Here is a 21,223-nt window from a genome sequence, read left to right on the forward strand (position 1 = left end):
CTCATGTACAAAAACTAACCTTTTGCACAGAATATTACGGCATACATAGTAGCCTTGGGAAAACTTCGTATTAACAGTGGCAATACCAAGTTAGGTGTGAAAGTGATAAAACACAACAATTTTCTTGTTACACGTCAAATGTTCATACCGAAATCTCCAGTGTATAAGATATAAGCTTCTTGGTGTATGGTAATGGTTATGTAGTATGTATTGAGTATGTAGGTACCTACATTCGTAACTTTTGAACGCACATTGAACGTTCAAACATAAGTCATAACAAACATAAATAAAATTGTCAAATGCAAATATTACAAAGAGGCACACGTACCTAATCTTGGTGAATACCTGACCTAACTAGTAATAAATTACAATATGCTACGGAATACTATTGTGTTAATAATTATCTCGTTATTTTTATGTCTAACATTTAACTATACATTTCCTCTGCATAGGAAATCATATCGGAGATATGCAAATGGTAAGAATGATTATGATTAGGAAATACTTTTGCTTTCCTTAATATTGCTTCCAAAAATTAGTTTTTACCTACGACTTTTTTTTTATTGCCTGAGTATTTAAATCATTAAATACCTAGGATAATGGGTTCGATGTCTACTAGGTATTAAGTATGAAACCATTATGAAACCTAGTCCTATCATAATATGACCTATATTTTAATGATTAGGTAACATTATAAAATATAGGTAGGTAGTATATAGGTACGTATTTTAGAGTCGGTTCATCAAATTTGATACACATTTTAGACACGAATATTTGGCACATTCATCAAAATCATGGGAACATAATGGATAGAAGCAAGAAAATGGCGTCCAACATAGAAAACGTGATCCGAAAAATCAAAGATACTACACAAGATTTGGGTAAAAATATTTATGATCACATTAGCCCCAAAATTCCAGTTAAATACATATTAAGTGACGAAGATTTACGACAATATGAACAGCTAGTTATTATGAAAAAATATCCTTATTTGGATCTAAAAGAAAAAGAAATGAAATTAAGTCCCACCAGTAAAAATGCCCGACAAAACAACCTTGGTTTACATCCTGAGGCTAACATAAACGATCCGAGCATTTGTGAACCAAATGATGATTCTATTAATGTTGAAATAATAAATCGTGGATTATCTGGAGTGGCCATTCCAAGTAAAAACCCCAATACATTACAAGTTTCAATAAATAACAACTTTTATGAGAATGCGAAAATTAATGCTGGTGAAAAAGATTCAGAATTTACGTTACACAGTTTAAATAATGATGTTAATGAATTTTTAAAGCGAAAGGGTTTTGAAACATCTTAATAGCTACAATAACCAATTAATAGTAATTATATGTATCTCATAATTATTAATTTTATTTATCAAAACTTATAAATTTATAAAGAATAGAAAAAATTCGATCACGAGGCGGGACTCGAACCCGCATCCTTCGCGCCATTCCGGGGCGGATGCCTAACCAACTCAGCCACTCGTGACCCGCCTGAGTAATCGAATTTATTCTATCCTTTCAGTTTTATGTGTCTTAAGGGACACACCGCGCGCCATCTATTGAGATGATTTAACAACCATCTCAACCAATATGAAGCACTTTTCAGTGAATACAATATTGTAACGATGGAACACGACTTTTCCTTGAATTTATATTTTTTGGTTTTTATAGCATTCAAATGCTTTATAAATATAAATTTATAAAGAATAGAAAAAATTCGATCACGAGGCGGGACTCGAACCCGCATCCTTCGCGCCAGTCCGAGGCGGATGCCTAACCCAAAGAGTATAATGTATAATAGGGCATAGAGAGCCCTCTTGAAGCATATGAAGGCCAACCTATTTGACTTTGACTGGCGACAATGAGCCCTCTGGATTTTGGGGTTAGAACTAATTCCATATACCTACATACATATATACGTTAATATACATAGGTAGTAGGTATATTTTTTTATCACTACTCTTCTATAAATAACGACGCAATTTAATTTGAATAATCATTTCAGGCAAAAATAATGTGCCTGGAATAAATGCTCACATATTATATTTGCGTCGTTATTGAAATAGGAGAGCGATATTGTTTCAGAGAATACCTACAACTGATTTATTATCATTTATTTTCAACATTTTAGAAATAAGACTAAGATCTAAATGATTACAAAATGGATGGTTTTTAAAGATTTAGGTGATTTAAAAAAAAACTTTTCAGTTGTAATAATTACAAGATAATTAGCTTATATAATTAGTATTTATATTAGTTTCATTATATGAATATAAATACGGAGTCTTTAAAAATGAGATATTTGGAAGTTCTAAATAGGTATAATTCAGTCAAATTTCTTAAAACAAATTGAAGTACTTACTAAGGATAATGAAGAAAACGACAATAAAAGAAATTAGTTCTTTATTTTTTAAATGCTTTCACATATTGTAATATTACATATTTTTAAGTACTTATCTAAAACAAAACTGTCCGTGCACATAATTTTCAGTAAAACGTTTTGAAAGCCTGAACGTAGGGCTCGATTCAACGCACTTTCACCACACTTTCACGAGAACTATAAACTTCACACGATTATCAACAAAATGAACTAATTAAGTAATTTTAACGTAAATAAACTTCACCGTTCACGTATAGTCGCCGCCATTTTATGACAGAATTATCAAATACAAATTACAAAAAAAAAGTTAGTCAATGTTACCAATTAATAAATCATATTTAACACTTTTCATGTAAATTAAATAAGACGTTTTCAGTATTTTATTTAGTTAGACGCACTATTTTTTTATGTAAAATATTTTCCTGAATAATTATAGTTCTAGATAAGATAGGTACTGAATTAAAAATCTGAGATTATTGTTCTAATTCATTTAAACTTTGAATAAAGAAAGGTTTTCATTTGCCTTATTTTACTGCATTGATTTCATATAGGACAACACTGAGAAGCTTTCAGAAGATGTTGCAAGTTTATTAATTTGATACCATATGAAGCGATTGAAATCGCAAAATTATTTATTGGAATTTGAAAAAAAGTAAGACATGCATTCGATCTATTAAAATAAAACAATGTTTAAAGAATAATTTCCATTTATTTAAATATCTTTATTCACTTTGCAAAAACTTCGGAAAGTGCGATGCCATCTTTTGGGGATTTAATATAAACTTATTTAAATAAGTTTTTACTCGCCAAAGTATAGATCGCGTGGCTTTCTTTAATAAATGTCAGTTTGTTCTAAGTGTCCCCCCCCTGGCCTAACCAACTCAGCCACTCGTGACCCGCCTGAGTAATCGAATTTATTCTATTTTCAGTTTTATGTGTCTTAAGGGACACAACAAAACTTGGCAAGTAAATAATGGCGTTAATTTATTATCTGTGATTGTGACAGATAGCGTCATCAAATTATTTATGACATATGGCATAATGTTGCCAAACTCTTAAAAATTCCCTGAATTACGGGGTATTATGAATATAGCAGAAAAGAGCGTGAAAGGTAACATAATAATTTATTATTAATGTAAAATAATTAATAATATTCTTGATTTTAATAATAACCTTTACTTTAAATGTGAAAAGTACTTGCAATTATGTTAGGTTACAAAAGTTTTATCTTGAATTAAAAAACTATCCAATATTTTTGTATTATTTTCCGTTCACAAGTTTTTTAAGAAGGAGCAGCCAGCCGTATCAAATGCCAATCGCATGTGAATAAAATTCCTATAACCAATAATATAATAGGGAATTTTTTTAACTGTTGTGGCAGCACTGAGAAATGTGACACTTGACAGTGACGTTTACATAACCTATCGGCTATCCGATACCTACACGGTCTTCGTAATGTTAGGTCAATGTTAGGTAATGTTTGATGATAAAATCGACTGTATATTGTTAGAGATAAAGATATCAAGGATCAATAAATATCAGTACATTTTAATAGATAGTCAAGTACTGACTAATTTGAACAATTGGAGCCTCATTTAAAAAATGTGAAAAGCGTTCCCATTCGTGCGTTCGTTTTGTTTGTAAAATACGACAGATATTTACTTGCCGCACTATAACGTTAAATTTATGTGAGTTTTGTCTATTATTTTCACTAAACGGATAACTTTTATTGTTAACTAGAAATAGATATAAATAGAAGAAATTTTAACAAATATTAATGACAAAGTGAAGAATTTAGTTTATTGTATTCAACTACCTATATTAATACCGATAATAATCGGTCATTTATAAATGAACTTTAAACCCTACATTAACAAATAATTGATTTGTATGTTATTGCATTTAACAGTTTGATAATGGAACTCCAGTGCAAAATTCAGAACTATGATTGGGGCAAATTGGGTTTGGACAGCACAGTAGCAAAACTAGTAGCAAATGCAGATCCCTCTATTACTATTGATCCTACCAAGCCTTATGCGGAACTATGGATGGGTACGCATCCCAATGGGCCATCCCTTATCATAGAAAGAGATGTTTACTTATCGGAATATTTAAAAAACAACTTGGATGCAATTGGACCAGACGTTAGAAAGAAGTTTGATGTATCTGTACCATTTTTACTTAAGATTTTGTCTGTGAGAAAAGCACTGTCTATACAGGCACATCCTTCCAAGGTAATTAATTTAATCTTTTTTAACACTTTTGTAGTTTTAAATATAATTCAAAATTTCAAATAAGCTGTATTAAACTTGAAAAAATAGATTTTACATAATATAAAACCTTCTTATAATCCAGGCTCATGCTGAGGAACTTCATAAGAACTTTCCTGACTTATACAAGGACCCTAATCATAAACCAGAGCTTGCTATTGCTCTAACACCATTTGAGGCACTCTGTGGGTTCCGGCCTGTTTCACAAATAAAGGAGTATATTAGCAGTAAGTTTTTAATAACCTTAATGGTTCAATAATTGTCAATTTATATGTGTATAATAATTAAAACACAGTATAAAAATTTATTAAACATAACTTTTTAGTCTTATTAAAAACTAAAGTTTGGAATCTAAGAATAATGTGATTGTTTTCAATGCATTAGCATAATCATTATCCTAACAGCAATATCAAGCTGTTTCTCACATAGTTTATGATAATAAAAGTTAAACAATTGAAATAGTTCTGTTATAAAGTGATAAAATTATTTATTTACTAGCGGTCCGCCCCGGCTTCGCCCGTGGTACATATTCACGTTTTCTCTACATAAGAACCATCCTCGTACTTCAAGGAATATAATAAAAAAAGAATTAAAGAAATCGGTTCAGCTGTTTTTGAGTTATGCGCTTACCAACACATTTTGCGATTCATTTTTATATTATAGAAGATTAGAAAAATGATTACTGAAAAAAAAAATATAATTAACAAACATTTTGCACAGCATTAAAACTAAGTTGATTGAAACAACAGAAAATTTTCTGTTTAAAAAGTACACTCTTCAAATGTAAAAAATCTTTTGCAGAATTGCCAGAACTAAAAGAAATTCTATCAGAAGCCAGTGTGAATGCTCTTGTTCAAAGTGCTGATGGTGACAGTACTTCATCACTGAAAGATGTCTTCCAATCATTGATGACTAGTGATAAGAGTAAAATAGCTAGTGCACTTGATAGTTTTCTGAATAGATTGGAGAATGAAGGTAAGTTTACAAAATAAGTAACAAGACTGTAAAACAGTCAATCCATACTATAAATGTCTGTCTGTTACTCAATCACACCTTAATTACTGAACCAATTTACATGACATTTGGTATAGAGATATTTTGATACCCGAGAAAGGACATAGGCTACTTTTTACTCCGGGATATAGGATAGATTTGATGGGAGGACGAATTAAAAATGACCGCAGGGCCCTTTTGGACAAGAGTGGCCGCAGACAGAGCACAATGGAAAGAGTTGGAGGAGGCCTTTGCCGTAAGGCATACCGAAATTAGAGATATTTTATAGTGAAATTTCGTTTTTAGTTTTAAGTAATTTTATGTTTATATATGTCAACTTTTTTCGGAAATAAAGGCTTTATTATTTATTTATAGGATAGATTTTATCCCGGAAATCCCACGGAATCGGGTACTATGCAGGTTTTTCTTTGACTGCGCGGGCGAAGCCGCGGGCGGAAAGCTAGAGATCTAATAATTTATTTGTTTTAAACAAAAACGTTTTAAAAATATAATTCATAGCATAGGTATAATATTATTGAACTTTATTGAATTCATTACTTATCAGTTATTACAATGTAGCAGAATGTAATGTAAAGTGAAATTACGCCATACAATATGTAAGTACACATGTTTTCTACCAATTTATAGCCAAAATTAAAAAAAAAAAAAAAAGGTTTAAAGACATTTATTCCCATTAAGACATAAAGTCACTTACATGAGAAACTTAAATTTTAAACATAGGTATTTATAAAAAATATCATTCGTTAGATAAAAATTTAGAGTAAGTTACATACTATAAACATAAGTTTAGGTTAGGTACTCATTCATTGCATTCAAAGTTTGAGCGTGTGGTCTTCCAGGATGTGTTTCGCTAATTGTTTTTTGAATACAATGAATGAGTTTACACTTTTTAATTTGCTTGGCAATCCGTTATAGAAACGTGCTCCCTCGTATGTTGCCGTTCGCCTTCCATAATTCGTTCGGATCTTCGGGAGGGCAAGATAGCTAGCTCGTCTATTAGGATAGTGGCGATTTGATGTTGAGAATATTATATTTGTATTTATGTTTTTATGTAGCGCTTTGTGGATGAACATACACGTATTATAAAAGTATAATTGTTTTAAATTCATTATTTTAGTATCGTCGTAGATTTTATTTGTAGAAGTTAAAAAAGGATATTTAAAAATGGTTTTAATAATTTTATTTTGTAAAATTTGTAGTGGCGCTAATTTATTTTTGTAAGCGCTACCCCATACTTCTATTAAATACATTAGGTGAGGTTTGACTAACGTGTTGTAAATGGTGTGGCGTAATTTATGAGGAATTTTTAATAATTTTTTAACTATACATTCAAGTAGATTTGGATTTTTTTTTATAAATTTATTGACAACTAGTGGTCCGCCCGTAAGCCCATGTTCTTTCCCAGGGTCTTAAGATTGTCTGTGCCAAATTTCATCAAAATCGGTCCAGTAGTTTATGAGCCTATTCATTACACTCAAACAAACAAAGTTTTCCTCTTTATAATATTAGTGTAGAAGTGAAGATGAATATTACTTTTTCTTACAGATGAATCATTACAAACCAAACTTCTGTATCCACTTCTCAAGAGGTTACACACAGATTATCCTGGTGACGTAGGTTGCTGGGCGCCATACTTCATGAACTATATACAGCTGCGGCCCGGACAGGCTATATTTTTGGGCCCTAACTTGCCACATGCTTATTTGAGCGGAGGTTTGTAAATGACTTACATTTATCACAAGAAACAATTCAATATCGGCACATGTATTATTTGGCTGACATAATTATATTTTCCATCCTTTTTTATATCTTACATATTATATAATTGAAGTAATATTTTGAATGATCATAAATAAAATCAATGCTATTTTGTTCACACTGTAACTTAAATCGAAAAATTCTAAATACTTATAACTTAGGTACTAATGAATTGTTATAATTTTGGCTGATAAGCAATTTGTCAAAAATAAATGATATATAGATCCTTTGCTGATAAAAAACATAGCCCAATTTATTTTTATTTTCAGATTGTGTAGAATGCATGGCTTGTTCGGATAATGTGGTACGAGCTGGGTTAACACCAAAACACATTGATGTACCGACCCTCATCAACATGCTTGACTACACTAGTTATCAACCAAGTGAACTACTATTTGTACCGCAAATTGAAGATCCAAATAGTTGTATTTGGCGACCACCGGTACAAGATTTTGCTGTAGTTAAAATAAGGGTATGATTTCTCTTTTTTTTGTTATGCGTAAATTATGACCGGTTAATAAAATTGATGTGTAAAATCTTGTATAAGAAAAAATTTAAATTTAACTTCAAGTGTTCTGAATATTCATGAGCTATAAAAATTACTATACGTAATATTGTAAACATTGTTTAATTTTTTACGTTTAACTATGTTGTAAATCAGAAGTAGCGAATAATGAAGATTGCAAGACGATAAGACATTTCTGTTTATTAAATTGCATGACACATCTATACATTCTGTACATTGAACATTTTGAAAAATATATAGCAGGGGTATTACTGGATCGATACCAAACCCAAATATGTGATTAAAAAAATTTTTGTCTGTCTGTCTGTCTGTCTGTCTGTCTGTATGTGAAGGCATCACGTGAAAACTAGCGGTTCGATTTCGATGAAACTTGGTATAATTATATCTTATTATCCTGGGCGTAAAATAGGATACTTTTTATCCTGGAAAAATACGTAGAAAAAAATTAATCTTAATTTTTTCAGTTTTATCCATAGACGTTGTTCCGTAGAACCGCGAACACACGTTGCGTATTATTATAGGCCTAGCCGTATTTGGGAATTGGGTCCAATAGATATTTATAAGATGTTATTGACAGAGGTACTCAAAATGGAGAAATAACCATCCACGCGAAGACCGACATCCGCGCGGACGGAGTCGCGGGCAGAAGCTAGTCGTACATATTTATGTTTTATTATAATGCTATTATTATTTTTTTATTTATTACAATTTTTTGAAATACAATCATTAAATAATAGGAAACAATAAAAATAAAATATTATGGTACTAGAAAGATGTAGTACAATTGGCGGCCTTATCACTAAGCAGTGATCACTGACATTATTATTTATATTCACAGGTGGAAAGCGGTGATTCATACAACACAATTGTGCGTCCCAGTCCAAGTATTATAATTATTATATCAGGTAAAGGCGAAGCTTGTGACACTGAGCCCATACAAGCTCGCGCAGGAGTTGTTATCTTCTTGAAGGCAAGCCGTCAACTGACGCTCACGCCCTCTGACGGAGACCATATTGAAGCTTATCAAGCTATTTGTAATGTTTAATAGATGAAATTTATACTTTTTTTTGTATTATTGTGCAGTGTTTTTGTTGTTAGTTAAATCGCTTTGTGAACTTTTAACCCGAATTGTAATATAGAGGTTTTAAAGATGGAAGAGATGATCACACTAACCTATTTCTCTTTCAATTAATTTGTAATGTCTTTTGTTTTAATTTTTATTTCCGTTATTCGTTCAGTATTCATTTGACAAACAAATTGAAAAACAGTTTTTCCATAAATTGAGTGTAAAATAGGAAAAACTATTTCCATTTCAGTATTATGTCACAATATACAGATACATACAGTAAGGAAACTTCATACAAAATGTTCGAAATGGCTCCCCCCCCCCCCATCAAGCGTGTTTTCGAGGGTATTGAGGGGGATCGATAGTAGCGGGTGACACATCCATAGATTTTGAATATAGTATGGAAAAAAGTTTAAAGTGATGTCAATTCACATTAAATAAATATCGATTGTTTCAGTTTGTAGCCCTTTCAATAAATATATTTGTAAATACCGTATCTGACTACAAGTTAAAAAGAGACTATTTTTTAATTTCTATAGATATGGCAGCATGAGTTTTAAATTAAGTTGACATATTTTCTACCAAAATGATAGCTACAAATAGTCACTATTAGGAGTCCAGTCTGTTTAAAGGCCGCATTTATTTTTACGCAATCTAGAAGAGCACGAAAATATAAAAAAAGGAAACCTTAAAAAAATCTTGTTTAAATTTATGTGCATAATTACGTAAATATTAGGGAAGAAAAAGATAGATATTCTAATTATTGTATTTTTATCGATACGTGGCGTCTCCACTTTGTCAAGCACTAAGCCTGTCACACTATTTTCTTTTTCTTCCTAAAACAAAAAGGTAGAGGTTCTATGCTCGTAAAGGAGAAGATAGACTCTTTAAGTCAAATGTTAAATGATGTCAACCAGAAGTATTCTGCTGCCCAAATGCAAATAAACGAGCATATACAACAGGCAGATGACTTAATTAAGTTGAGTAATGAAAATATGGATCGCTTTGAGTCGCTGACCAATAAATATGTATGTCAGTGTTCAAAAAGTGACAATGAGCAAACGTCCCCCCATAAGCTTGACTGCACAGACATACATAGTGTTAAACCCGTGACAACAATTTCAACTAGTAAAACTAAACACCTTTCCGAGCAGGAAATTATTGTGTTGTCAGATAGTATTGGTCAGGGTTTTGGCGCTATGCTCAACAATTTAGGGCTTAAAGTCACTAATATTTGCACTCCTAACAGTTCATTTAATTATATAATCAAATCACTTGATCATTTTAGCTTTAATAAGAATAATATTGTAATTATACTATATGGAGATAGTTTAAATATAAAAAATAAGGATATTGATGTAGGATTTCAAAAAATGTTGGAAATTAGTAGTCAGACTAAATGTAAATTTATGTTGTGTACATTGCCGTACCTACCTGGTTTGACACAAGAACAAAATAGATTAATTCATAATATGAATTTAAAATTGTATAATGTAACAAATCATCATCGTGATGCATTTCTTTACTTTGACATTAATTTGTGTATTAAATCTTTTACTTTGACAAAGAATACAGTGTATCTGCCATCTAGATATAAGCGAGAACTTGCTATGTTAATAGCATATAATTTTAACCAGTCTGGTACATGTTTGTTATCAGACCCTGGATCTACTATAATTTTATGTAGTAGTAATAATAATTATATACACCAACCTTGTGTTGACAGAAAATCTAGCCCTAAGCTAGATTTAAACTAGTATATAAGACAACAGCTAAGCAGACTTTTTCTATTGTACATCAAAACATTCAAGGCTTGGCTAGCAAATTATTAGAAATAGAATTATTTTTAAATCATAATAGAATTAAGGTTTTTTGTGTAACAGAACATTGGCTTAAACAATGTCAGTTGGTAATAAATATTGATAATTATACATTAAAAAGTATATACTTCAGGACATATGCTATTCATGGAGGTTCTCTTATTTTTGTACACAATAGTGTAAAATGTAAAGAACGAACTGACATTGTTAGTCTTTCTGTAGAACGGACCATTGAACTGTCCTGTGTTGAACTGGAGCGTTACATTATTGTTTGCGTTTATAGACCCCCTTCCAGTGACTATAATATGTTTGAGACAGTCATGGAAGAAATATTAAAGCGTTTAAGTAGGAGTAAAAAAAAAGTTATAGTATGTGGTGATTTTAATATTGATATACTTTTACAAACACAAACGGCTACACGAATTGTTAATTTGTTTCAGTCATTTAATCTGTATAAACTTTTTAATGAACCCACACGAATTACACCTACTTCTGCAACCTGTATTGATAATATATACTGCGACTGCTTCTGTTTAGAGAAAAATATTCTCAATACACTCACTTCGGATCACTGTGGCCAGAAAGTAGTTTTTGAATGGGATTGCTTACCTGAATTTAAAAGAATTAATGTTAGGCCTATAAGTAAAAAAGGCATTAATAAATTTAGAGATAATATTAATAAAAACCTGCCCGTACTGAATGATCAATCCTGTAATAATAATCCTTGTGAAATGTTTAAAAATCTTTTCAATTTAGTTCATAATGAATTTGAAAAAATATTTAAAGTTAAATCTTTAAATATTACCAAGGATTTACCATTTAGTAAATGGGCGACACCTAGCATACATAGGTGTAGGATCGTTCTTTATGAGTTATATGGTATGAAGCAATATAATAAAGACCCATCTTTTCTTAGTTATGTTAGAAATTACTCAAAAACTTTTAAAATTGTTTGTTTTACTGCGAAGCGATTGTATATCAGAGATAAAATACGCGAATCGGATAATAAAGTTAAAACAGTTTGGTCTATTATTAATGGTGAAATGGGTAAAAGCAAATCAAGTAATACTATAAAACTTGTAAATAATGACAGGGTTATTGACAAAAGTGCTGATGTTGCGCTTGCTTTTGAAGAATTCTTCAGTAGTGTCCCTGTTACTATTACTAATAGTTTAAATTCGTCTTCAGCACTTGCAGAAACCTTTTTGAGGGACCATGTTGCGGGGTGCAGTACATTATTTGAATTACGACACGTAACTTCTAGTGATATTGTTACTGCCTTTAAGACGCTTAATCTAAAAAATACTTGTGATCTTTGGGGAATGTCCGTAAATTTAGTTAATAATATCATAGAAAATATTGCGAAAAATTTAGCTTTTATATTTAATAAGTGTTGTGACTATGGTACATTTCCTAATTTACTAAAGCTTAGTAAAGTTATACCTCTATTTAAGAAGGGCGATCAAGAAGACTGTAACAATTATAGACCTATCTCTATTTTACCAACATTAAGTAAGGTATTCGAGAAGTTAATATTAAACCAACTGAGTAGTCATTTTGCATCTAATGATTTACTGCACAACAAACAGTTTGGTTTCACAAAGGGGCGCTCAACCACAGATGCTGGGGTTGCACTTCTAACACATATATATAAAGCATGGGAAAACTCAAAAAATGCTCTGGGGATATTTTGTGACCTCTCCAAGGCATTTGACTGCGTTGAACATTGTACTTTGTTACGTAAACTTAATCACTATGGAATTAAAGGAAAAGCACAGAACCTCATAGCGTCATACCTGCATGATAGGATACAGACTGTAGTTGTTAATGGAGAACGTTCTAGCGGTGCGTCAATTAACATTGGTGTTCCACAGGGGTCAATTTTAGGTCCCTTCTTGTTCTTGGTATATATCAATGATCTTCCCTATTATTTGCAGGATAGGTGTGAAATAGTTCTGTTTGCAGATGATACCTCATTAATTTTTAATGTGGATAGGCATGACCCAAATGTTGACGAAGTGAACAGTGCTCTTTTACACATATCTGAATGGTTTAATGCCAATAATTTATTATTAAATGCCAAAAAAACCACTTGTGTTGAATTTTTACTTCCTAACGTAAAAAAGTTGAACAGAGATATTACCTTGAACGGGGAGGTATTGCATCCTACTGAGTCTACTGTATTTCTAGGGTTAACATTGGACGAGAAACTACAGTGGGGAGCCCATGTCAACACCGCTGCAGGTAAGCTCAGTTCAGCTGCATATGCAGTCCGAAAAATAAGGCAACTCACCGATGAAGATACGGCTAGACTGGTTTATTTCAGCTACTTTCATAGCATTATGTCCTATGGAATTCTACTGTGGGGCAGGGCTGCAGATATAGAAACTATATTTATCTTACAGAAAAGAGCCATTCGCTCTAAGTATATATAATTTACGTGCTCGGGATTCACTAAGAGATCATTTTAAGAATACTGGTATCCTTACTGTACCATCACAGTATATATTTAATAATATTTTGCATGTACACAAAAGCTCCGACTTACACACAAGAGTAGGAGATAGACACGATTATGGCACAAGGAACAGGAATAGAATTGAAATGCCATTTTTCCGATTAGCTAAAGTTAAAAATTCATTTATGGGTCAAGGTATACGCTTTTACAATAGAATTCCTCACAATATTAAAGAGTTTAGTAGTTCTAAATTTAAAACTTATATAAAAAATGTATTAGTTCAGAGAGCGTACTACAATATTCAGGAATATATGGACGATAAAAACCCATGGAGGGTTGTCGCGTAAAACCACAAGACAGTTCATTGGCATATTATGATATATTATGTAGTTAGATATAAGTTTCATATATTGTAATATTTACATGATTTTAAAAGAGCAACTATGGAGTTTCTTGCCGATTCTTCTCCATAGATCACTGCTTTCCGAATCGGTGGTAAATGTTAAAATAATTATGTAATGACGATTCGAAAGTGCTACTAAATAGTAGTCTAATTGAATAAATGAATGTTTGAGTTTGAGTTTGAGTTTATAATAATAATTTTAATTTATTTTTTGCATATTTTGTGTTTTTTAATTTAATTTAATTTATCGTTTTAAAAATAATTTAGTAGGTATACCTATATACTAGTATTGTAAATTCTGGTTTAAAATAATTATTGAATATATGTATAATACAAATATCAAGCATTATAAATAATTTAGGTACATTAAATAGCCTTCGGCGTCCATAACAAAACTAGATTTCGAAATATAGCACTGATAAAAACGTATTTACTTTTACAAGCTGTATTAATTCGGATTGTTTCTTCTTGTAAATTCATATTTAGGCTACACCATTTTTGTATTTTAACGGGTTTTAATCTCCAAATTACCACAAAATCAACTGTGAAAAAAAGCAAACAGAAATATACAGGCCGAATTGATAACCTTCTCTTTTATTTTTCAAATCGGTTAAATATCAAAAAGTAACAGCCCTATAGCTATACGTCATAATTTCATGGGGTGGGGCTTAGTTTCCTAACTGTATGTACGTAGTACATATCTGTCAACTGTGATTATGTCCCAGGACTATTCAACCAAAGGAAAATTGAGGCTTATTATTTAAAAGAGATTATGAAATTGAATTCAGTATTTTCTTACATATATTTTATAAAAATATATGTAATAATATATGTTTTACATAAAATTGAAACTGAAGAAAAGGAGGAAAGAATATCCATTCTTACATGACAATACCATTAATATGTATACTAATCCCGATTAGTATCTACAAATTTACGGTTTGGGTTATTTGTTTGAATATAGTAATTTTAAGGTTTTGTTTGTAGTATTAACAGAGTATTTAGAACAAGTAATGATGTAAATAATATGCTGTATTAAGATCTTAAAGGTGGCTGTGACAACTGTGCCTTCTTTTATTAATATGTTTTTCGAATCACAATTTTATTCAAATTTATCCTTTTATTATGGCTTTATGAACTTTAAATTAAATCTTAGATTTAAAGTGATTGAATCTATTTGTTTTTTTTTTCGTAATAAATATATTGAATATAATTCCGTTATTTCTCTTATTTTACCTTATACCATGAATGAAAGCTCAACAAATAAGTATAAACATAATATGTACATAGAGTATAAAAAAGAAAAAGTTGCCTCAAGACTTAATATGGTGATTTAAATGTATTATGAAGATTGTAGATAAACTAGTTAGTTGTGCCCTGTTTCACCCGCGAATAAAAACACAGGCAATTATGTTTTTTATTTTAATATATTTATGCCAGCATATTATAATATGGATGTTTCATTACTGGTTCTCTCTCTTTTCTTTAAAAATTGAACATTCTGCTATTTCGGATTTACTTACCTTAAATATAAAAAATGTTAACAAAACCTTCAATAATGCTTATGTTCAGGAAACCGGAGCAAATTTGTTTTAATCGTGCCGTACACGTTTAGAACAATTTACTTTGTAATAATATATTGTTACGGAATATTATACAGTTGTTATTATGTTAAAAGCAATAATAGTTACAATATCACGTGTATTACGTTTATCTGTTTTGTCTTTGTTTTAATAATGAGCTTCGTGACTTAAATAATACATAATGCTGCAGCTGACTGTTAGATTCCGAAGTATCTAAAAAAACTTTGAGAGGAAGAAGATTAAATGACTCTAAATGATGAAAAAATATTTCCGCGACTTTGTTTTGCAATTTATTCGTTTAATCCCTTTAGCAAATTGTTTTTTTTTTTTTTTCAAATATAGTATAACAACCGGCACTTGGCCTGTGTCTCAGTAATGGGAACGTAGTATTCTAGGAGGTAGCAACGTTGACAAGTGAGCATTTTAGTATAGTTAGTTCTTTGATATGCTGTTCCTCTTGCTATTTCGGTTACAGTCCGGGCTGTCTGGCTGGCCGCAATGGTTGCGTTTATTAGTGCGCATCTTATCTTCACAGGAAAATATCCTTAATTTAAAGTCATTTTTTAACGCGTAATTTTTAATCGTTTGCCTTTAGATAGATCCATTAGACATACATTTTTTATTGCAAGACGTGTTTTTCGTTGTTAAATAGGTGCCAGACGCAATTTTTATTTCAAAATAATTAAAATATCATCGAAATAAGTGAAATTCCATCAACATGAGTCCCAGTGAAGGATAAGTAATCACTGTGTTACTTATACTATATATAATATTAATTTTACTATTTACAGTTTTTTTGCAACAATCAACCATATCGCCTCCTTTTTCCCAACGAACCTCAAATAGGACGTTAATGTAAACTTGATAAAAACCAACTATCATCAAGAAATTAAAGACTTTTTAACGGATTTTAAACGCGATTTATTCATTGTATTATTTTCCCAAGTCTTTAATTTCAAAATGTATAATACTCGCGTAAAATCAAACACTAGAAAATACAAATATCATCAAATTCATATTTATACCCAAAAGTGTAATAAATAAGAAACCATCCATTAAAAATATTATTTTACTAATTATTCAATATAAGTATTAAAAAAGGATAATATAATATAAATAATAAAGTTATTACTTACCTTTTAAGCGGACTCATGTTGATGTAATTTCACTTATTTCGATGACATTTTAGTTATTTTGAAATAAAAATTGCGTATGGCACCTATTTTACACCGAAAAAAACGTCTTGCAATAAAAAAATTATGTCTGATGGATCTATCTAAAGGCAAAAGATTAAAAATTACGCGTTAAAAAATGACTTTAAATTAGGGATATTTTCCTGTGCAGATAAGATGCGCACTAATAAACGCAACCACTGCGGCCAGCCAGACAGCCCGGACTCTAACCGAAATAGCAAGAGAAACAGTATATCAAAAACCCAACTATACTAAAATGACTTTTTTTTTAACGTTGCTAGCTCCCGTACTATAGGTAGGTATCTGAACTAATGATGACGGATTATTTCTGATATTGATACTGCTATTTTAGGGAACAGTTACAAAATTCGTCCATTATGTGTTATGGAAAGGTCCTGAAAAGAGCGAAGGCTGGTTGTAAGTGTAAGGTGGTGACAAATTAATGTATCTAATATTAATGCAACCTCTAAGTATAAAAAAAAAATAATGGCTACCTACTTATACAAAATAAAGTACTTTATAAACATCGTAAGTATGGTTAAACTTGGTGTAACCACAGACTAATAATAATATACTACGTATACAAGTGTAACGTATTTATTTAGTACCTACGTAAAATTGGTTAAGAAAGGTCAACTGCCTGCTTTATTCGGAAAACGGTATCATTATAAGCCAGTTTTACCACCATATGAGTATTTGTATAATGAATAAAAAATGAATGGGTGGAAATTATGAATATAATTACCGTAGTAATTACTCAGTAGATACTCGGTAACTTCACTGACGAATGTATTTTGAATGTATGTGTTTAAGAACCTAATTGATTTGCAGGCGGAGTAGCGAAAATATTTCGTTATTTATTTTATTATTGATCTTAATTTTAATAAAAATACCGTAACGTAAGTATTTTAAATCAAACATCGGACAATGACAAGGGAACTTTAATTTTTAGTTTTATGTTACTTACCTACATTCATCTACTACCCCAGATCTCTGCCTAGGTACTCCATAAGGTACTTCAGTGCAGTGTATTCTATCCAACTACCTACTCCTCGACTATTGTTTGTAAAGAAAATATTTATCCAATCAACATTCTATTCAGTGTGCAGGTGTACGATATTACATTAAAATTATGCAACCTTAAGTAAAACAATTGACACCTCGCCGATACTAGTGGCACTAGTGCTAAAACTATTGCAATTTCATCACTTAGAATAGGAATTGCGGTTGAAACTAATATTCGAAGCACAAGTACCAGAAAATAAGCAATATCTTGGTGTGGACCACAGAATTTCTAAAGTAAATCAGATTTAGTGTTGAACTTCTAATAGATTACTATAGATTTAGATAATACGGAATTTGTGGCAAGGTTGTGTAAGAACGTTGCATAGTGCCTAATATTCATCTAAATTGTAAAGTAAGTACCAGGTAACTAACTTATAGATTAAAGGCACCACAGATCACAGAAACTAAAGGCACCCTGTAATCTATAGTAGGTACCTAGGTAAGGTTTAGTTATAAAATAGGTATGTGGGGTGATTCATGAACGACTCTAATCGGGAATGTAATTGTTGGATTAATTTTTCACATCTATGTATATAGGTAAATGGAAATGCTTCATTCGAAAGACTAGAAGACTTCTCATTCAAAAAAATCAAACAACGTGTGTTGGCAACGAAAAGCTTCCCGCCCTAAGTTCAAAGTCGTTTGAAAACAGCCACTGAATAATTTTGTCGATTCGAAAAACAATATTATAAGATAGAAATTCCTGCATTTTACTACCTTATAAGTATTTACCGTTTAGCTTATAATTTTGTTTGAAATGTTGTTTCATAACTGCATATTTCGTTATTCTTCGACTCTATTCTTGATTACACGTATTTGTATTGTCGTAAATTATCATATCAATGTTCTTGAAGTTGCCGTAGGACATGCAATTTATCTAGGTGATAAATTGTCCTTTTGCAATATTTGCTTTTAAATAAATTATGAGCCATTTACAAAAATGTGCAACAACTCGTTTAATGTTTTGAATCCGATGTTGCAAAATTTGTTTCGTTCAAAAGCTATTGAATGGTCACTATCAAGTAAAGTAAACACTTGCTCGAGCCTTAAATCATTTAACTTAATCATATGTTCGTGTAATATTATATTTGTTTTACGTAGATACACTAGCATGTTATTTTACTGTCATAGAAGTTAAGAGAGGACTGCACACCATTCATTCCAAGTGCCTTATGCAATTTGCGTTCACTCCACTGTTTGAAATGCTTTCATTCACAGTTATTATAATGACAGCTTTATCTACACTCTACAGCTTTTGCAATATCATTCTAGTTGCTTGCTTATGACCACCACGTGAAATGGCTTTAATATATTTTAATTAATGTAAAAGAAGGTAGGTATCTCGGTAGATATTTTAGAATTTATCCAGGATTGATTAGGACTATGTAAACAGTATTTTCGAAGTTTAGTGGCGATATAAAAAGTATTCAAATACAAAAAAATACATTTTAGTTAACCATTATATCATCAGAGTTAATTAAACACATTGACAAAAATTCAATCACTTTAAATACTCCGTGGACAAGGTAATAAAGTACTTACTGTATAAGGAATAGGTCATATCCGTTAATGAATATTATGCAATTAATGTTTGCTTATTTTAACGGCTCCTAATTACCTACGCGTACATTTTTATTTATAAACAACAGCATCAGCTTCGATCACTTATCAGATAATTGGATGAAAATAATATGTCATTACTAGTTAACTAAAAGTTTATTACATACAATTTTATTTAAAAAGCTACGCGTTTACTATAAGATACTATTAGGTACTTATTTTTTATACAGTTTAATTATACAGAGCGAAAAATTTTAAAAAAAATATTTTTATCCTTACAAAATTATGAGAGTACCATTTTTCTTTTTGGAAAGTGCTCGACAAAAAAAAATGTAAGTAACAAAAAATCAATTGATAACATCACATGCGTACGAATGTATTTTCGAAAGTGAGCAATGTCTGTTATCATTTATCTAAGGATGGCGAAACCAACAATAAGTATATCGCATGTAATGAATTGTATAAGGCACTGAAGTACCATTACCACATCCAAAGCTCAAATATATTACAGCATCCGCTCACGTACATCACGATGTAAAGCAGAGCGTCGCTTATGAAATAAGTACTAACATTGGATAAAGAGAATGTTCGGCTCTATGCGGTAAAGATGACTTTAAGGTAGGTACTTATTAATTATTATGTAAAGCTTTTGATCGTAAAATTACCAATTTGGTGTTCACTGTGCAACTTCTGTACATGTTACCACTGTAAATGTGTTATTATGAAACTTAAGAACTGCAAATCTTCCCTCCATTCTGTACAGACTGATTTTATCAAGAGCAGATCATAATTTTTAGTACAAGCACGTTCAGTTAGATAGAGCAAGACGCGGATCGGCCTTCGGCTCTAAACGGATCCTTCCATCTGTATTCTGTAACACCACCCAATCCTACTTATTTGGTTATTTAAGAATAACATGTGAAATTGTCATAATTTTAGAGACAAATTTCATGTTTTTATATTCTTCATTTGGTTTGTTTATAAATTATGAAGGGAGCTTTTAAAGCTCTACAATCTATGGGCTTTTTCTAGGAACATAATTAAAATTCACGGATCTCTATACGTTCATAATTCGACTGGACGAACAATGTACCTATGTATAATATTACGAGTTATTAGGTGCAACTCAGTTTTGCAATCACTTCATCGATGAATCAAGCCCAGAGGCGATGTAAGCGAATATCTTATCGAAACAATCAACGCGTACTGACCGTGGCTAACGTTGGCTTAATATTTGACAGCTTTACAATTATAAAGTGGCCACGGTTTGACTCACGTTTGGCTAACAATACTGGTAATACCTATGACATGTATTTTGCCAATAGTAGGGGGCAAGGTAATCTATTATTGACATAAGTGCTGATTTACACAGGGTCAGTAACTGACTACAAATTCGAGGCAAATCAGTGCTGACCCGAAAAAAAACCCTGTGTAAACAGATTTGAAGTCAGTACAGAGGCTTGAAGTCTATGTAAACAGTTAGTCAGTCGCCGAATTCTGGCGCCGCGACTGACTTGTCTACTGACCCTGTGTAAATCAGCATTAATGAATTTCCTTTTCTGTGTGTTTTAGGGAAGAATAGTGCATATATGCCAAAGCTCTTTATTACTATATATATGTAATAAAATATTTTTTAAATCAATATAACGTTACAAACGTTATTGATTATTTGCAATAAGAAAGGAAACATAATTTACATAGTTTGAAATTGAGACTAATTGAACAGATTAACTTGGTACCTATTGCTGAGTGAAACGTTTCCCGTCCCCTTAAATTCAAGAGAATATAGGTAATACCATTGAAAACGGTAAAATACTAAAATACCTAATAGCATTAAAATTGGCAGTTTGATGCTGTCAAATATTGTGCTACGATATTTTCACATACATAGTATATTCCTTACTAATTAAAAGATAAATATTATTCGTCTTTAAACCATTTAAATCCCATGTGTGCTTTTAAGCTTACCAATTAACACATTCTATAATACGTCGCATACTTATTCCTATTTTTGTGGTTTCTATGTATGTAGATCGATTGATAATTATTGTATAAATTCTTTATTGCAATAAGGATAATGAATGCAACACAAATGACTTAATCAAGAGCATTTAATATA

The 21,223-nt window shown here is 31.2% G+C and overlaps 2 protein-coding genes across 2 annotated transcripts; both read left to right on the top strand.

Moving 5' to 3' along the window:
- The first annotated feature begins 350 nt into the window (after nucleotides 1–350).
- LOC123695191 lies at nucleotides 351–1,321 on the top strand. The gene is made up of 2 exons (XM_045640954.1): nucleotides 351–478; nucleotides 765–1,321. The coding sequence occupies exons 1-2, from the start codon at nucleotides 373–375 to the stop codon at nucleotides 1,319–1,321; spliced, it is 663 nt and encodes a 220-aa protein (XP_045496910.1). The 5' UTR covers nucleotides 351–372.
- On the top strand, nucleotides 863–9,278 carry LOC123694897 (mannose-6-phosphate isomerase). The gene is made up of 7 exons (XM_045640509.1): nucleotides 863–881; nucleotides 4,298–4,622; nucleotides 4,744–4,885; nucleotides 5,460–5,633; nucleotides 7,218–7,385; nucleotides 7,700–7,902; nucleotides 8,795–9,278. The coding sequence occupies exons 2-7, from the start codon at nucleotides 4,305–4,307 to the stop codon at nucleotides 8,999–9,001; spliced, it is 1,212 nt and encodes a 403-aa protein (XP_045496465.1). The 5' UTR covers nucleotides 863–881; nucleotides 4,298–4,304; the 3' UTR covers nucleotides 9,002–9,278.
- Nucleotides 9,279–21,223: the final 11,945 nt, after the last annotated feature.

Source organism: Colias croceus, chromosome 10 (assembly GCF_905220415.1).
Source record: "Colias croceus chromosome 10, ilColCroc2.1".
Classification (NCBI taxonomy): domain Eukaryota; kingdom Metazoa; phylum Arthropoda; class Insecta; order Lepidoptera; family Pieridae; genus Colias; species Colias croceus.

What these genes read in the sequence shown, in the direction of transcription:
- LOC123695191 (XM_045640954.1), top strand. Translation starts at nt 373, where the DNA reads ATGCTACGGAATACTATTGTGTTAATAATTATCTCGTTATTTTTATGT. An exon ending in ATATCGGAGATATGCAAATG is followed by an intron (nt 479 to 764) that starts GTAAGAATGATT and finishes TACACATTTTAG; the next exon opens with ACACGAATATTTGGCACATT.
- LOC123694897 (XM_045640509.1), top strand. Translation starts at nt 4,305, where the DNA reads ATGGAACTCCAGTGCAAAATTCAGAACTATGATTGGGGCAAATTGGGT. An exon ending in TACAGGCACATCCTTCCAAG is followed by an intron (nt 4,623 to 4,743) that starts GTAATTAATTTA and finishes CTTATAATCCAG; the next exon opens with GCTCATGCTGAGGAACTTCA. An exon ending in ACATGCTTATTTGAGCGGAG is followed by an intron (nt 7,386 to 7,699) that starts GTTTGTAAATGA and finishes TTTTATTTTCAG; the next exon opens with ATTGTGTAGAATGCATGGCT.